The sequence below is a fragment of the Rhinopithecus roxellana genome, chromosome 1 (genome assembly GCF_007565055.1).
Source record: "Rhinopithecus roxellana isolate Shanxi Qingling chromosome 1, ASM756505v1, whole genome shotgun sequence".
NCBI lineage: Eukaryota > Metazoa > Chordata > Mammalia > Primates > Cercopithecidae > Rhinopithecus > Rhinopithecus roxellana.
This window is the reverse complement of record NC_044549.1, coordinates 59841046-59858099: the sequence shown is the minus strand read 5'-3', so window position 1 is coordinate 59858099 and position 17054 is coordinate 59841046. Positions and strand designations below refer to the sequence as shown.

At 40.1% G+C, this 17054-nt stretch overlaps 1 protein-coding gene across 1 annotated transcript; it reads left to right on the top strand.

The window, feature by feature from the left end:
- Positions 1 to 1505: 1505 nt before the first annotated feature.
- LMOD3 (leiomodin 3) lies at positions 1506 to 15438 on the top strand. Its single transcript, XM_010357707.2, has 4 exons — positions 1506 to 1593; positions 1685 to 2001; positions 4003 to 5361; positions 15047 to 15438. Exons 2-4 carry the CDS (start codon positions 1708 to 1710, stop codon positions 15071 to 15073), a joined length of 1680 nt encoding a protein of 559 aa, XP_010356009.2. The 5' UTR covers positions 1506 to 1593; positions 1685 to 1707; the 3' UTR covers positions 15074 to 15438.
- Positions 15439 to 17054: the final 1616 nt, after the last annotated feature.

Below are 17054 nucleotides of genomic sequence, written 5' to 3'. Positions count from 1 at the left end.
GGTTATATAAATTATGGTGCATAATTTATTTAACCAATATTAATATTGGTGCATCCATATAAAGAACCCTAACAAATGACAATTTTAAAAGTATTTAGTAGGAGAGTACACAGTTGCCTAGAAAAAAAGAATCCTGACTTAGTCAAAAAAACAGATGAGAAAAAATGATAGAGTTTGTATGCTTTAAAGAAAGGACTGGAATGAAAAAACCGAAATGTTGATAGTGGCAGCTTCACAGTGAGGTAAGGGGAAAATTTTATTCTCTGCCTTCCTATGTTTTCCTAACTCTTGTACAATGAATGTATATTTCTGAATAACAATATATTTACGGGCCAGGCACGGTGGCTCACGCCTGTAATCCCAGAACTTTGGGAGGCTGAGGCAGATGGATTGCGTGAACTCAAAAATTCAAGACCAGCCTGAGCAACATGGCAAAACCCCGTCTCTACAAAAAATACAAAAATTAGCTGGGTGTAGTGGTGCCTACCTGTGGTCCCAGCTACTCAGGAGGCTTGAGCCTGGGAGGCAGAGGTTGCAGTGAGCAGCACTGCACTCCAGCCTGGGTGACAAAGCTAGACCGTGTCTTAAATATATATATAAAATAAAACTTGTGTATTATATATTCTTGTACCCTTTGTCACACAAATAATAGCATGCGAAACACACTCTTTTGTACTTTGCTATATTGTGTAAACTTGCACACATGCCATTTTACCCATGTAGTGTATCTGAGGATACATTTCTCAAAGTGGAATTGCTGGGTCAAAGGAAATGGACATTTGTAATTTGGACAAATGTTGCATATCGCCCCTTCAGGGTTTGAAAAAAAATCTTCTCATAGTTTCTTTTAGTATATTAGTGGTCTGGATTTTTTTTTTAACATTTCACTTTAGATCCATTTTCATTGATATTGGCTTAATGGATACTTAATAAGAAAAGCAAATAATTTAAAATATTAAACTCACTTTTAGTGGAAATGCAAGTGCTGGTTGTCCCCATCTGTTAGATCACAGGATCTAGATGCAAATAGGACATCTTGCAAAGGTTCGGCTTACACAGAGGATGAATGACATAGCAAGACCTCTGCTCCACCGTACACTACTTTACTTGCTTCCACAGTCAACTTGTAGTGAAGAGGCAGACCCTAAGAGTTTGATTTCTACCTCCAAGTGAATTCTTCACATCAAAAAGAACTCAGGTTACCGGTTGCATTTCCCTTCTGAAATATTGTAAGTTGCTTTAATATTTAAATAAAAACAAGTGGAATCCCCTGGAGTATTGGGGTATATAGGTATGCGCTGCATGAATTTGTGTATGGCAACATGATAGCATATAGGAAGATAATTAATTTTATTCCTGCAGAGATTCTGTGGTCTCTGCTAGTCTCTGGCCAACATAGCAGCTGTACTGAAATGTCAGATGGATTTGCACAGCTGACTCAAGTTACCGAAAAGAGAGCAGCATAGTAGTTCCATAAATTGACCCCATCCAGCCAAGCCCTGCTTAATATAGATCCGGCAAGAGCTTAGCTGTGATCACTCCTAGCTGCTCAGCAAACCACTGAGGTTCCTGGGGAAAAAAAATATCTCAAGGGTGTGTTAACTTGCGACACTTGTTAACGTGGGGAACTTCTTGAGGCTTTTTTCTTTCTTTTTAAAAATCATCTTTGATTATTCTTTTCTAGTAAAATAATATTTAGAAAAAACAATGTCAGCGCATAGCAGAAATTCAGATCAAGAAGAACTTCTCGATGAGGAGATTAATGAAGATGAAATCTTGGCCAACTTGTCCGCTGAAGAACTGAAAGAACTGCAGTCGGAAATGGAAGTCATGGCCCCTGACCCCAGCCTTCCCGTGGGAATGATTCAGAAAGATCAAACTGACAAGCCACCGACAGGAAACTTCAATCATAAATCTCTTGTTGATTATATGTATTGGGAAAAGGCATCCAGGCGCATGTTGGAAGACGAACGAGTTCCTGTCACCTTTGTGAAATCTGAGGTAACCAGAGATTTGTGTACAACAGAGAAATGGCTGCCTGGGATGGGCTGTTAGGTGTCCCTTTTGTAACTGTGATTTCTCAAGACTCCAGGGTTTGGTTCTGCTTTGTTTTTGCCATATCTAGATTAAACCATAATATTTAATCCTACTCCAGACTGGAACTTTCTGAAATACTTACATTTACAAGGGGAAAATTGGGTGATTTCTTGCTAATGTCTCTTTTTAAAAATTGCTGTCAGGTTTGCTGTGTCAGAAAGCCTGTGTTCTATTGCCACGATACTTAGTGACTTAACTCATAACTCAGGCAGTTGTCCTTAACTCTCTCTTTCTTTTTTATTGCAGGCCCCTTTGAGAAACTAATGACAGCTCTGTAGCCTCTCTCTCTGGCACATCCAAACATATGCAGTGTTTTGTACACAGTGTCAAACATTTCAGTCCTCCTGAAGTCTGGCCACACACCCTGCAATTAAACCAAGTCGAATAACCAGAAAATGTCTTATATTATTATTATGTATTGGCTGTCAGTGACGACATTTAGAAATAGATGGCTATTAAGTGGTTTTTGAAGCTAGTTCTTCACTTTCTAAAATCTGAAACCTAGAATTGTTGACTCTGCAAACTTACTGTGCATGAGTATAATTTTTTTTTTAATGTTCCACTTGAAAATGACTTAACAAAAAGAGTACAGAGATGCCTCCTAGGTAAAGTCTCTTTAGGTTATGCCTGTTGACAAAAACACATCTTGTTAAATTACTACGCTGGCTGTAATTAAGGAAAGTTGTCAATTGGTTTTACAGTCAGGAGAGTTTAAACATGTACTAAGATTAAGAAAAGAAACAGCTGGATTGATCAGGTTAGAGTTCATGATACAATTTGCAGATTTTTTACAACTGGAGGTCAATGGATTAAAAGCCAATTCTATGTGAATGCCAGTTTCGGGGGTAAAAATGAGTATTTGCAACATTTTTTTTCTTCCTCTGGTATAACTTAAACAGCTTGATGGTTGGCTCCCCCTTCTGGTCAAGATGAGAAATGCAGTGGTGAAGACTTCAGGTGGTTAAGGTGACTTCTTAACTAGCTCTTCCGACCTAGTTATGAGCATGAAATTTTTGCTCAGATGAACCTGTGTCTCAACTTGCTATACTGGCTTTCAAAATGATACCTATGAGGCACACATATTGCATAGAAAAGCATTATAATTGATGTGCAAGAATCTAATACACATTATTGATAAAAGGCCCATTTTATTTCCCAGACTAAGCAATTATTTCTCACTGTCTGCATAATCCTGTTTCATCTTACAGCTGGCTCTGGTTCCTAGGTACTTTCTTTCAAAAGAAACCGGGATAGTAAACTTGTCCCAGACAGAGTAGCCATGGCAGTTTTCAAAGAACTGAAAAAATACAATCAAAATTGAGGTTTTAAATATACATATATATATATTCAAAATCAAAATTGAGGTTTTTAAATATATATGTACTCCAAAATATCAAACTGATCTAATTTTCCATACATTATGTTATGTTCTCAGAGGAAGTTCATGTACATTCTACACTAGATTAGTAGACATTGTAGGAATGTTAATTTTAGGGCAATAATTTCATTATTCCAATATATTATAAATGTATTAGAATAATAAAGGAAATTATTGCCCTAACTCAGGACTGTTGAGTACTAGATGCCTATTTGGCATATACAAAATCAAGCCTTCAATATATCGATGAACAATTCTATCAGGTTTTCAAAACAATTTTTAACTGCTTCTGAAATTAAACACCATTAAAAAACAGAATATTAAAACAAAATAAGGTTTCATTTTAATATTGTAATTTATGGGATGGGGTAACCACCCATTTTTAGCAATCAGCTATTTAAATAAGCATTATTTAAAATAGCAACCAGCTCTTTTAAACAAGTATTTTTCTTATCTCCGCTAGCTGATGCTCTACTTCATATTTCTTCTCTGCTATGTATTCTAACCCTCATAAACCTCTCTTATAGGAAAAGACTCAAGAAGCGCATGAAGAAATAGACAAACGTAATAAAAATATGGCCCAGTATTTAAAAGAAAAGCTCAATAATGAAATAGTTGCAAATACAAGAGAATCAAAGGGCAGCAGCAATGTCCAAGAAACGGATGAAGAAGAAGATGAAGAAGAAGAAGAAGATGGTGATGAAGGAGAGGATGATGGTGAAGAGAGTGAAAAAACGAGCAGAGAAGAGGAAGGCAAAGCAAAGGAACAAATTAGAAATTGTGAGAACAACTGCCAGCAGGTAACTGACAAAGCATTCAAAGAACAGAGAGACAGACCAGAGGCCCAAGGACAAAGTGAGAAAAAAATATCAAAATTAGATCCTAAGAAGTTAGCTCTAGATACCAGCTTTTTGAAGGTAAGTGCCAGGCCTTCAGGAAACCAGACAGACCTGGACGGGAGCTTGAGGAGAGTTAGAAAAAATGATCCTGACATGAAGGAACTCAACCTGAACAACATTGAAAACATCCCCAAAGAAATGTTACTGGACTTTGTCAATGCAATGAAGAAAAACAAGCACATCAGAACATTCAGTTTAGCCAATGTGGGTGCAGATGAGAATGTAGCATTTGCCTTGGCTAACATGTTGCGTGAAAATAGAAGCATCACCACTCTCAACATCGAGTCCAATTTCATCACAGGTAAAGGGATTGTGGCCATCATGAGGTGTCTCCAGTTTAATGAGACGCTAACTGAGCTTCGGTTTCACAATCAGAGGCACATGTTGGGTCACCATGCTGAAATGGAAATAGCCAGGCTTTTGAAGGCAAACAGCACTCTCCTGAAGATGGGCTACCATTTTGAGCTTCCGGGTCCCAGAATGGTGGTCACTAATCTGCTCACCAGGAATCAGGATAAACAAAGGCAGAAACGACAGGAAGAGCAAAAACAGCAGCAACTCAAGGAACAGAAGAAGCTGATAGCCATGTTAGAGAATGGGTTGGGGCTGCCCCCTGGGATGTGGGAGATGTTGGGAGGACCCATGCCAGATTCCAGAATGCAGGAGTTCTTCCAGCCACCGCCACCTCGGCCTCCCAACCCCCAAAATGTGCCCTTCAGTCAACACAGTGAAATGATGAAAAAGCCATCACAGGCCCCGCAGTACAGGACAGACCCTGACTCCTTCCGGGTGGTGAAGCTGAAGAGAATCCAGCGCAAATCTCGGATGCCGGAAGCCAAAGAACCACCCGAGAAAACCAACCTCAAAGATGTCATCAAAACGCTCAAGCCAGTGCCGAGAAACAGGCCACCCCCATTGGTGGAAATCACTCCCAGAGATCAGCTGCTAAACGACATTCGTCACAGCAATGTCGCCTATCTTAAACCTGTAAGTAGACGGAGGGAGAAATGGTGACTGAGCACCCTCCATAGAAAATGCATCCCAACTTTATTCCCTATTTGTTTTAACATAAGGGGATACTCACTAATTGAGACCAACTGGGGAAAGCCAATGAGCATTACCAATAGAACTAAATTACTGTTATCCTTAAGGATGTATACCTGTAGCACCCCATATCTAGATACCCCTATATGACTTCTGTAACAATAATATTAGCAGCTAATATTTAGGGAGCATTTACTACAGGCTGGAGTCGTTATATGAATTAACTCATGTAATCATCTTACCAACCCTATAAGGTCTAGGTACTGTTATTCTCCCCATTTAATAAAAAGGATACTGAGGCTTAGAGAATTTAATAACATGTGGAGGTGGAGGAGATACAGCTAGGAAGTGGTAGAACTGACATTGAACCCCGTTTCTGAGTCCAGAATCAAGCTTTAATTCACCTCATTCTTCTGACCTCTTCGAGTGCATATTCAAAAGAACACCATTCCAGCCACAATGGAGCTGACACTCAGAGATCCCCAGGAACCTACAGTGAGGAATAAATAAGAATGAGGCCAGGCTGGGTGCCTTGGCTCACGCCTGTAATTCCAGCACTTTGGGAGGCCTAAGCAGGTGGATCACGAGGTCAAAAGATTGAGATCATCCTGGCCAACGTGGTGAAACCCCATCTCTACTAAAAATACAAAAATTATCTGGGCTTGGTGGTGGGCACCTGTAGTCCCAGCTACTCGGGAGGCTGAGGCAGGAGAATCGCTTGAACCTGGGAGGTGGAGGTTGCAGTGAACCGAAATTGTGCCACTGCACTCCAGCCTGGTGACAGAGCAAGACTCTGTCTCAAAAAAGAAAAAAAAAAAAGGCCAAATTGGGCCAATTGTAGATAATTGAATGCTTCTAAAATGCATAGAAACAGTTCTTTTTAGTAGATGAAGAGAGACTGTCTGAAATTACATTTGTACTGCTTGCTTTTTAGGCAGATAAATGATGAACTTCAGGTTGGTGTCACCATGAATTCATGGAGTTTTAAAATCGCTGTTTCAGTTTAATATTTACCATGATTCACAATTACTTCTGAGTGGAAAGGTTATTTTCCTTGCAACTTAAGTTGCAGAAATAAAAATGTTTGGTCATTATTATATTGGCATTTATTGAGGTTGAAAGGATGTGTTCAGTGATTGATAATTAACTATATTATTTTAAAATCTCAGTGTAATATAGCCATGAGATTATGTTGACAGAATAGTCAGTATATTATTTTATTACACAGATTCATGTTTTTTAAAGACATGTTGAATTTTTATGCATGCTTGCTCTTTTTCTGCTTTAAAGAGCTTGATATTCTGAAATAATTGCTAGTCTTTCACATATATACATATGTATGGTCCTTATTCCCAACTCCTAGAATGGAGAATTATCAATAGCCCATTCTTCTGAATCAAAGCTGACTTTCATCTATGGTTTAGAGAGCCTCTGATTCTTCCTGGAGCAGTGGCTAGGTTGAGAATGCTGGAGGTCACATGAGGTCGGACAATGGTTCTTTGCCTGCCCTTGGGCACAACATCAAGACTTTCTGCACCTGCTCTTCTCTAGACAGCCAGAACTCCCCTGGGAGTGAATTGGGGTGTTGTTTGACAGAAACTAGTTCTACCACTTTTCCAGTAACTAGTCATTGGCAAAGAATATTCAAGCCACCTTGGTGGCTGTACATTCAGAAAAGAACAGTCTGAAAAGAATGATGAGACGTCTTTTAAAAAAATCTGTGTTAAAGGTGGCATGTAAATTCAGAGTAGAAGAGGGAATGAAGTTCAAAAGAGCATCTGAACCAACTCCTTGACTTCTGAGTGCTCTGCTGAGCAAATCCATTTTCCCTGGGTCAATTCCATTCTATCCATTCACTTATTTGTTAATCTAACAAATATATATGTCAGGCAGGTGAGAAGGACTGGGGATATAGTGATAAGTCAGGTTCAGTCTCGACCTCACACACAGCTTACAGTGTAGGTTTAATTTTCCAGCTCCTCTGCCTTTTACTGAACTGAGAACACTACAGTTTTGAGTCTAGGATCTAGAACAAAAGACATTAAAATAAATTCATGATGATAATTGCAAGAATAAAACACCCCACCAAGCACTGCATTTTTCATATTTTCATTCAAAACTGCTACCAATTTTAAGTGTATTTGGTGGTGGTGGTTTAAAAAATTTAATCTAAGAAAAACATGCTGCAAAGTGAACTCTGACATGTTTTTTGAATGACAATCTTGCATATCTTCCTAGGCTTTGAAATGGCTTCATTTATTCTGAAGGACGGGCAATTTCTCCTGCCTTCAGTTGCCTGGCTTGGCCTGTGACAGGCATCTGTTTGCCTGTGTCTCAGTTACAAAATGTCACACAGCTTCATCTATTTGGTGCTGGAAAATGCGCAGCAAGAAAAATATGAAAGTGCCTCGTTGCACTAATGAAAATTTGCTTCACTAATACCAATTTGCTTCCCCATATTCTGTTTCTGTGCCTTTCTGCATGTACTATAAATTTCTGCATGTAGTATAAATTTCTGCTTTCAAGCCAAAACATAGTATAATCTTTTAAAAGATATTTTGTTTTCTTTTTATTTTGAGGTCATTTTAGACTTACAGAAGGTCAAAAGTAGTACAAAGAATTCCTGCATACCATCTCACTTTACCACATTTGCTTACTTATCTTTCTTTAAAAGCTATTTTAAGAGGCAATACATCTGTGTGAGTCGTATCAACAGGGCACATGACTCAGTGGAGGTAATAATAGCATGGATAGCTATGATGTGTTCACACTTGGGTCTCCAGCCAGCTATTGTAAAACACCATCAAATTTAAGATGCATTCTGATTTCAGAGCTGTTGAAATGTCCCAAAATATACATCTTAGACTCAAAATACAGTAAACACTATAAATGGTAATGTCACAAAATCCCAGCAGAAAGGGATGGTTTTAGCCAATCAAATGAGACAAGACAATGTTCACTTGATAGAGGTGAAATGAAGGGTTTTGGGGGTTTGGGACAGATGCCCTCCAAATCCCTGGGTTTTCAAAACTGAGGTTAAAATTAAAACACAGTTTTGAAATCTTGTGGAGTTGTGTGTGTGTGTGTGTGTGTGTGTGTGTGTGTGTGTGTGATGTTCCTAAAGAGAACATTGTTCAGAAACAAACTTTTTTCTTAGAAAAGTTTTGTGTGTGTGTGTGTGTGTTTGTTTTTGAGACAGAGTCTCCCTCTATCACCCAGGCTGGAGTGCAGTAGCTCAATTACGGCTCACTGTAACCTCAACCGCCAGGGCTCAAGTGATCGTCCCACCTCAGACTCCTGAGTAGCTGGGACCACAAATGCATGCCACCATACCCGGCTAATTTTTTTTTTTTTTTTTTTAATTAGTAGAGATGAGATCTCACTATGTTGCCCAGGCTGGTCTCAAACTCTTAAGCTCAAGTGATCCTTCCACTTCGGCCTCCCCAAGTGCTGGAATTACAGGCATCAGTCACCATGCCTGACAGAAAAAATTTTTTAATTGTAGTTACTGGCTGGGAACGGTTGTTCATACCTGTAATCTCAACACTTTGGGAGGCTAAGGCAGGAGGATTGCTTGAGCCCAGGAATTCAAGACCAACATGAGCAACAAAACAAAGTGAGATCCTGTTTCTACAAAAAATTTTTAAAAGTTAGCCTGGTGTAATGGCATGCACCTGTGGTACCAGCTACACAGGAGGCTGAGGCAGGAGAATCACTTGAGCCCAGGAGGTCAAGGCTGCAGTGAGCCATGTTTGTGCCACTGCACTACAGTCTGGGCAACAGAGTGAGACCCTGGGTCAAAAATAAAAGTAGTTATTTTCCTTATAGATTTGGAAATATTATTTTTTTACTTGATAGAGCACATGTATTTTAAAATTGTTTTTTATGCTGGATGTGGTGGCTCATGCCTGTAATCCGAGTACTTTAGGAGGTCGATCACTTGAGGCCAGGAGTTTGAGACCAACCTGGCCAATGTGGTGAAACCCTGTCTCTACTAAAAATACAAAAATATTCGAGTGTGGTGGTGCTCGCCTGTAATCCCAGCTACTCAGGAAGCTGAGGTGTAAGAATCACTAGAACCCGGGGGGTGGAGGTTGCAGTGAGACAAGATGGTGCCACTGCACTCCAATAAAAAAGTCTTAAAAAAAAAAATTAATGCTTCTTCTCTCCCTACCCCACGCCTCTGGCCTGGGATACCTAAAATGAAGTTGCTGGCAAAAAATAAAGGACAATCCATATACTTGCTTTGCTCAAATGCTTCCTCCTCTAAGAAATTACCCATTCAATTCGGTTTAAAAGAAATTTACTCCGTGGGCCAGGTATGGAAAACTGGTAAAGCATGAGGTCAGATCTGCAGGCCCACTTTATTTGACTTGGGTATCATTGTGTAAGTTTTTGAATGGCACATGCAAAAAAATCCAGATATCTAGCACGACTTGGAACATCAGATCTGGCCACACCACACTGGCATGGAAAAAATCAGCTGTTTCTGTGCATTGGTTTCACCCTTGAGAATGCTCATGGACCCTTTAGTTTTTCTCTTTTGCCCTTTCTGCTTTGCACCTGGCATGATTCCCTCATTTATATGATTTATTTGGCTTCTGTAGAATTTTTTTAGTTTGCTCTTGTTGTTTTTAGCTATGTTTTTAAAAATCTTTGTCTTATCTAACGAACTGAATTTATTAGATAATGACTAAATCATTTCCCTCTGAGTTAATGAAGCTGAGTCAGTATGATAGCACAAAGACATTAGGCTGGTATAGCCTATCCCTCCCTGACAAATGTACGATATTCTTTCATCTTCAAAAATGTTGTGGTCTGCTCACTCCTATCATCTCAAATGAGTATTTGTACTTTTCACTGAGATAAAATCCCATTTGCAGCAACTGTCTAATTCACTGAGGCCAGCTGCATTTTGTATCCAAGCTTCTGTGCCAATCACGCAAGATTACTATTTTAACATTCACTCAATTTCACTTCAGGCTTACTCACATATATCTGGACTGCTCCCATCCAGTTGGCTAAAGCTATTGCTAAACTTTCCTCCAGAAAGACTTCAGTATAATAATGTCATGAGCAGCCTTAGTTAATCAACAGACTCCATGACACATTAGGAGTTATGATTACAGATTTGAAGTTTACAAACCCTTGAGCATTCATCTTCATCGCTGGCCATTTCTTCTTTGCCACATTTATAAAGTCTTCTTTCTCTTTAACCAGGTTCTCTATATTCTCTATATTCTTTCTCTTTAACCAGGTTCTCTATATTTTGTAATTTTCTCCTCTTTCCCATCATGTAATGGGAAATTTTCTTCTCTTTCTCTTGTCACATAATCTAGAACAATCCCCAAATCTCCCTTTCCCTTTAGATCACTCAGGGTTTTCTTAGCACATTCAATCTGTCTCCAGACCAACCTGCTCATTTATAGGCCTTGTGGTGGTTTCTAGTTCCCAGTTGTCTGTCTTATCAGCATTCTGTGACGCATTCAGGTCTAAAACTCCAGGGTTATCTTCAACTCCCTTTTTCCCTTCGACCCCTTCTCCCCCATTTTTGGGGCCTCCGATAAAGAAACCAGGATGATCTATAAGAGCCAAGGCCAAACATAGATCATAGCTTTGGAAATGTTACAATTCTTATAAAGGGAGCCTCCATAGGAAAAAAGTAATGTAACATTTCAAGCTCATCAAGAACATGTATAATCCAGGAATGACGTAAACCAGAATTGCTTGCCTTTAAAGCGTAGTGGGAAAAAAGGTCTTTTATATACTTTTCTAAAGTCCGTATAGTGATTCTCAAATGTTATTGTGGATCAAAATCACCCAAAGGGCCAAATACAGATTACTGAGTCCACTGATAGAGTCTCTGATTTAGTAGGTCTTGGATGGGGCCTAAGAATTTGCATTTCTGACAAATTCTCTGGTAATGCTGCTGCTGCTGCTGCTTATTCCGGGACCACATTTGACAACCATGACTCTGATATCTATGGTAAACCATGTCTGCTGCTATCTTCTCTGAAGGGCCTTGCTTTCCTGCCTCTGTACCACCCTTTGCCTCTAATTACCTTTTCTTCTGTCTCTATCTGTTAGAATCTATCCAATTTCCAAGGCTTGACTCAAATGCTACTTTTTACAACAAAACATCAGGAGTATTCTGCCTGTGTATTTCCATTACCCTTTGTCCACACCTCTTTTATGGCACCTCCTACATTGTGCTTCAGGTTGACAGCCCTTCTGGCCACAGTGTACTCTCTTACAGTATTCTGACTTCTTCAAAGCGGGTCTTGCTCATCTCTATCCTGGACACCCACTGAGGTGTTGGTCCAGAGCAGGAACTTAATACAGGCAGACCAAATTAAATAGCCTGTGCTGAAACCAACCTTCCCACCCACCCTGCCTCCCAGCCTCTGAGTGTATGCATATGTGCGCCCTGTGTAATGCTACACACACACAAACACACTAGAAATACTTTCTTTAAAAACTAACGAGCGAAGGGGGAAAAGGCTCTCTAACAATAACACAAGTTGATCCTCTTCTGTTTGTAAGTTTTACATTTTTATAACATATCTAGCTATTTTTATGATTTCTATCTTTTGTATTCTGCTTAGAAATGGCTTCTTCGAAAATCATTAAAATGTGTGCCTGCCTTTTCATGCAACTTTTATAGTTTTCGGTTTTTAAAAAATATTTCATATTATGGATCGATTAAAGGGTTAATTTTTAAAGTCAGTAGAAAGCAAAAAGGCTATTGTATTATTTCTTTTCCAAATAGTTAACCAGTGATCATTTACTGACTCATTCCTCTTTTCCCCAGTGATCTGAACTACCAGCTTGGTCATATTTTAAATAAGTAAATATGTGTCTGGGTTTCCTATGCTGGGTCAGTGCTACATTTTCTTTTTCAAATATTATTCTGGGCTGGGCATGGTAGTTCATGCCTGTAATACCAGTACTTTGGGAGGAAAAGGCAAGAGGATCACTTGAGGCCAGGAGGGTCTGACTGCATTGAGTTATTGCACCACTGCTCTCCAGCCTGGACAATAGTGAGATCCCCATCTCCCTAAATAATTTAAAACTTTTTAAATTTAAAATATTATTTTGGAACTCTTCCATGCATATATAAGCAAATACAGGGAATAACTTACATAAAATCCTTCTTTTTCCATTCCATAATACAAAGAACACACTGTTTTAACTATTTATTGCAGCTTTACAGTTATTTTAAATGCCTGACTCGTGGTTTCTCTTAACTACTGGTGTTCTCCGTGGGAGAGCCCTGCTGGGTGCAGTCACACCCCTCTCTTCTCAAAGCTTGGCACAAGGGAGGTACAGGGTCAGAAGCCATGGATGTCCTCTTTGCTTGAAGGCTGGTAGGCAGCCGCACATCAAAGGTCCTCTCTGGTGGGCACGATGCTGGGAAAATATTCCTAGCCAAAGATTGTGGGCCAAGAACTGGCTGCAAGAGGAGCCATAGCAGATGACCAAAATGGTTCATCACACTGGAGGTGGACATTAGCAATACAGGGAGAAACATTCCTAGTCATTGTTAAACAAATGCCCAGGGGACACCGGGCATCTTCAGTGTTCTCTGGAAGGTACGTATATGATGGATGAGTTACTTTCTTAAGATACAATGACAATTGAAACCCTTTAAAAACTTGCCTTGTCCTTAAGGTTTTCCTGTGAGGCAGAAGTATGAAGTGGGTTTGAAGTGTTGGACTTCTGTTGTTGTTTCATAATTTTTTTTTTTTTTTGCCCTGGGGGATGCTTTACATATATATATATATGTACAATTTATTTTTTTTTGAGATGGTGTCTCTGTCACCCAGGCTGGAGTGCAGTGGCGGGATCCCAGCTCAAGGCAACCTCTGCCTCCCAGGTTCAAGCAATTCTCCTGCCTCAGCCTCCTGAGTAGCTGGAATTACAGGCATGTGCCACCATGCCCAGCTAAATTTTATATTTGTAGTAAAGACGGGGTTTCACCATGTTGGCCAGGCTTGTCTTGAACTCCTGACCTCAGGCGAACTGCCCACCTCGGCCTCCAAAGTGCTGGAATTACAGGCATCAGTCACCGCACCCAGCCTTGTTATAAAACTCTTTTAAGAAAATCAGGTGGCTGGGTACTGTGGCTCACACCTGTAATCCCAGCACTTTGGGAGGCCAAGGTAGGCGGATCACCTGAGGTCAGGAGTCCACGACAAGCTTGGCTAACATGGTGAAACCCCGTCTCTACTAAAAATACAAAAATTAGCTGGGTATGGTGGCACGCACCTGTAGTCCCAGCTACTTGGGAGGCTGAGGCAGGAGAATCACTTGAACCTAGGAGGCAGAGGTTGCCTTATGGGTCTCACCTTGTTGTTCAAGCTGGTCTTGAACTTCTGGTCTCAAGTGATTCTCCCATCTCAATCTCCTGAGTAGCCAGGATTACAGGTGCATGACACCTTGCCAGGCTTATATTTCATGTTTAAGTATTTCTGACCATCAGATTAGGAGTGTGCTTCAAAGAGGAAAGAGTTGTTTTAAAAATAACATATATTTTATATTCTTATAGTGATATTTTTACAGACAGTATATAATAATGAGCACTGAAAACAGGCAGACCTGGCTCTAATCTTGCTCTGCTACTTCCTAGCTGTGTGATCTTAGGCAAGTTACTATCTTCTCTGAGCCATTTCCCTCCTTACAAGGCTTTTGTAGGATGTAATGAGATAGTGTTTTAAAACTTAGTGTTGTTGAAACCCCGTCTCTACTAAAAGTACAAAAATTAGCTGGGTGTGGTGGCGCTCGCCTGTAGTCCCAGTTACTCAGGAGGCTGAAGCAGGAGAATTGCTTGAACCCAGGAGGCGGAGGTTGCAGTGAGCCGAGATCGTGCCACTGCACTCCAGCCTGGTGACAGACCAAGACTCTGTCTTAAAGAGAGAGAGAAAAAAAGTGTTAGGCTGGGCACTCATGCCTATAATCTCAGCACTTTGGGAGTCTGAGGCAGGTGAATCACTTGAGGCCAGGAGTTTGAGACCATCCTGGCCAACATGGGGAAACCCTGTCTCTACTAAAAATACAAAAATTAGCTGGGCATGGTGGCACATGCCTGTAATCCCAGCTACTTGGGAGGCTGAGGCAGGAGAATCGCTTGAACCCGGGAGGTGGAGGTTGCAGTGAGCCAAGATGGTGCCACTGCGCTGCAGCCTGGGAGATAGACTGAGACTCCATCTCAAAAAAAAAAAAAAAAAAAAAAAAGGCATTAACGTGGATTACTCACTTGTATAATAGCCTTGTGAATTAGATACTGTTGTTATCATTTTGCAGCTGAGAAAACAGATGCCCAACACCACATAACTAGTACTTGCTAGTGCCAGTCTTTGAACTCGGGCCAACTTGGGCACGTATCTTCTTATTTCCATGATGTACTTTGCCGTGTGCTCAAAGCCCTTGGAACAGTCCTTGGCATTAGTAAATGTCCAATAAATGGTGGCTGTGGTTATGACTGTTGTTTTATCTTGACTTTGTGGGTGCTTTGGCTGGAATTTCAAATCTGTATCTTTTAAGGCATGTAAATTTTGTAATTTTTGCTGTAAAGCTCTTAAATTTCCAGGATTAATTTCCCACATTTCTTCAAATGCTTAAATCGCAGGTGCAACTGCCAAAAGAACTGGCGTAAGAGGTAACAGAGTCATCTAGAAGAACAAGAAATGAGAATAGTGGCTCTTGGATTACAGCATGGAGACTATGTCAGCAGCAATACTTTAGGATCCACGTGGCAGAACTGGGAACAATGCTACCATCTGATAAGGGTATTTGTAAAAGGCAGAATGTTTGGGCCATGAAGAAGTAGGGGCTGAAGAAGAAGGTGGAAGGAGATAAAATATAATATTCAGAGGCAACCTTTTCTACTTGCAATCAATTTGAGTGACTTAGGTGAAATTTAGAGTCATGTTTCCAGAAGCAGAAGTTCAAAAAAAAATTAAAACATTTGCTTTATTATTGTTTTCTTCTGGTAAATAATACATATGACAGAAGTGTTAACTATTGTATTCCCATTCTTTTCTCCTTCCATCTCTTCTGCTGTAATTCATCACATAGTATCTTAAAGGGAACAAATTGTTTCATCCTGTGGAAAAGGATGAATTGAGCTCCTGGCCCTTCTGATGCTTTGAAATGAAAGGATTGTTCCTTAGTGCTTCTCTGGAGAATCAGTGGAGATTTTCAGTTTTCCACCCTGCCTGGCTTTCTCGCTTGGTAATTCCCTTGGTATTTTTGGAGTATTCTTTCTATAGGGGTACCTGTGAGGGGCAGAACACATAAGCCACAGAACCTAGTGAAAACTAGGTGTCACTAGGAAAAGCAACAGGAAAAGTAAACCCTGCATATATGAAAACTTCTTGGCAGCAAGTTTTCATATATAGAGAGACAATGGGAGACAGCATGCTGTTTTTATAGAAAAAACGTTTCACATAATAGAGTTATTGACAAGCTTTTGGTTTTGGCAAAATACACACACACACATGGTTACTCTGTAAGTCCGATTTTAACGCTCTCAAACATATTTTAAAGGAAACTTGCTTACAGGATTAAACTTGAACTACTTATTGTATTCTTTAAGGCACTCCATTGTCTGGCCCCAGTTTACTAACCCTGTCTCATCTGCCACAAATCCTTTATACTCCTCTTGATGAAACATCCTTGCACACACCCTTGTGCCTTTGCTCGCATTAACCCTTCTGAGAGACTTCCCTCCTGTTCCCCATTAATGAACGTCCTACCCAGTCTTCAACTCCCAGGTCAGGTCCTGTGTCCTCCATAAAAACTTTCCAGACAACTCCAATCTGTCCTCCTTCCAAATTCCTAGAGGCCTTAATTATTCATTCTAGTCATTAGGTGCATAGAATTCGAGATATTTGTAATGATAGAAGTAGTGTGAACTCTAGAAATTAGAAAATGAAGCTTTGGGCCAGACGTGGTGGCTCACACCTGTAATCCCAGCACTACTGGCAGACCTCCGGGGAGGACTGGATCACCAGAGGTCAGGAGTTTGAGACCAGAGTGGTCAACATGGTGAAACCCCGTCTCTACTGAAAATACAAAAATTAACTGGGCATGATGGCAGGCACCTGTAATCCCAGCTACTCGGGAGGCTGAGGCAAGAGAATTGCTTGAACTGGGGAGGCAGAGGTTGCATTGAGCCAAGATCGCGTCACTGTACTCCAGCCTGGGCAACAGAGTGATACTCCGTCTCAAAAAAAATAAATAAAAATAAAAAGCTTTGGTGCCTTTTCTCTCTCCTTTACCTGAGTGAATAATTGGCACCTGCTTTCTTTCTCCTTTTATGGTATCATAAGTGGCATGTATCAAACAAAACAGGGTAGGGGAGAACAGGTCTAATAGTGAAAAACTTAAAAACAACACATTATTTGGAAAGACAAGCCATGGGAAAGAAATATGGTGTTTCTACCTTTTTAAAAGATAATTTAGTATGTACAAAAGTATCCAAATTTAAGTATAGTTTTCAATGGCTGATAGTTTTGTTTTCTCATCCTTTAATTAGAAAACATCCTTGCATACAAAGCCGGATAGCTAAGAAAGCGCTGTAACAAACTTTTTTTTTTTTTTTTTTTTTTTTTTGAGACGGAGTCTCGCTCTGT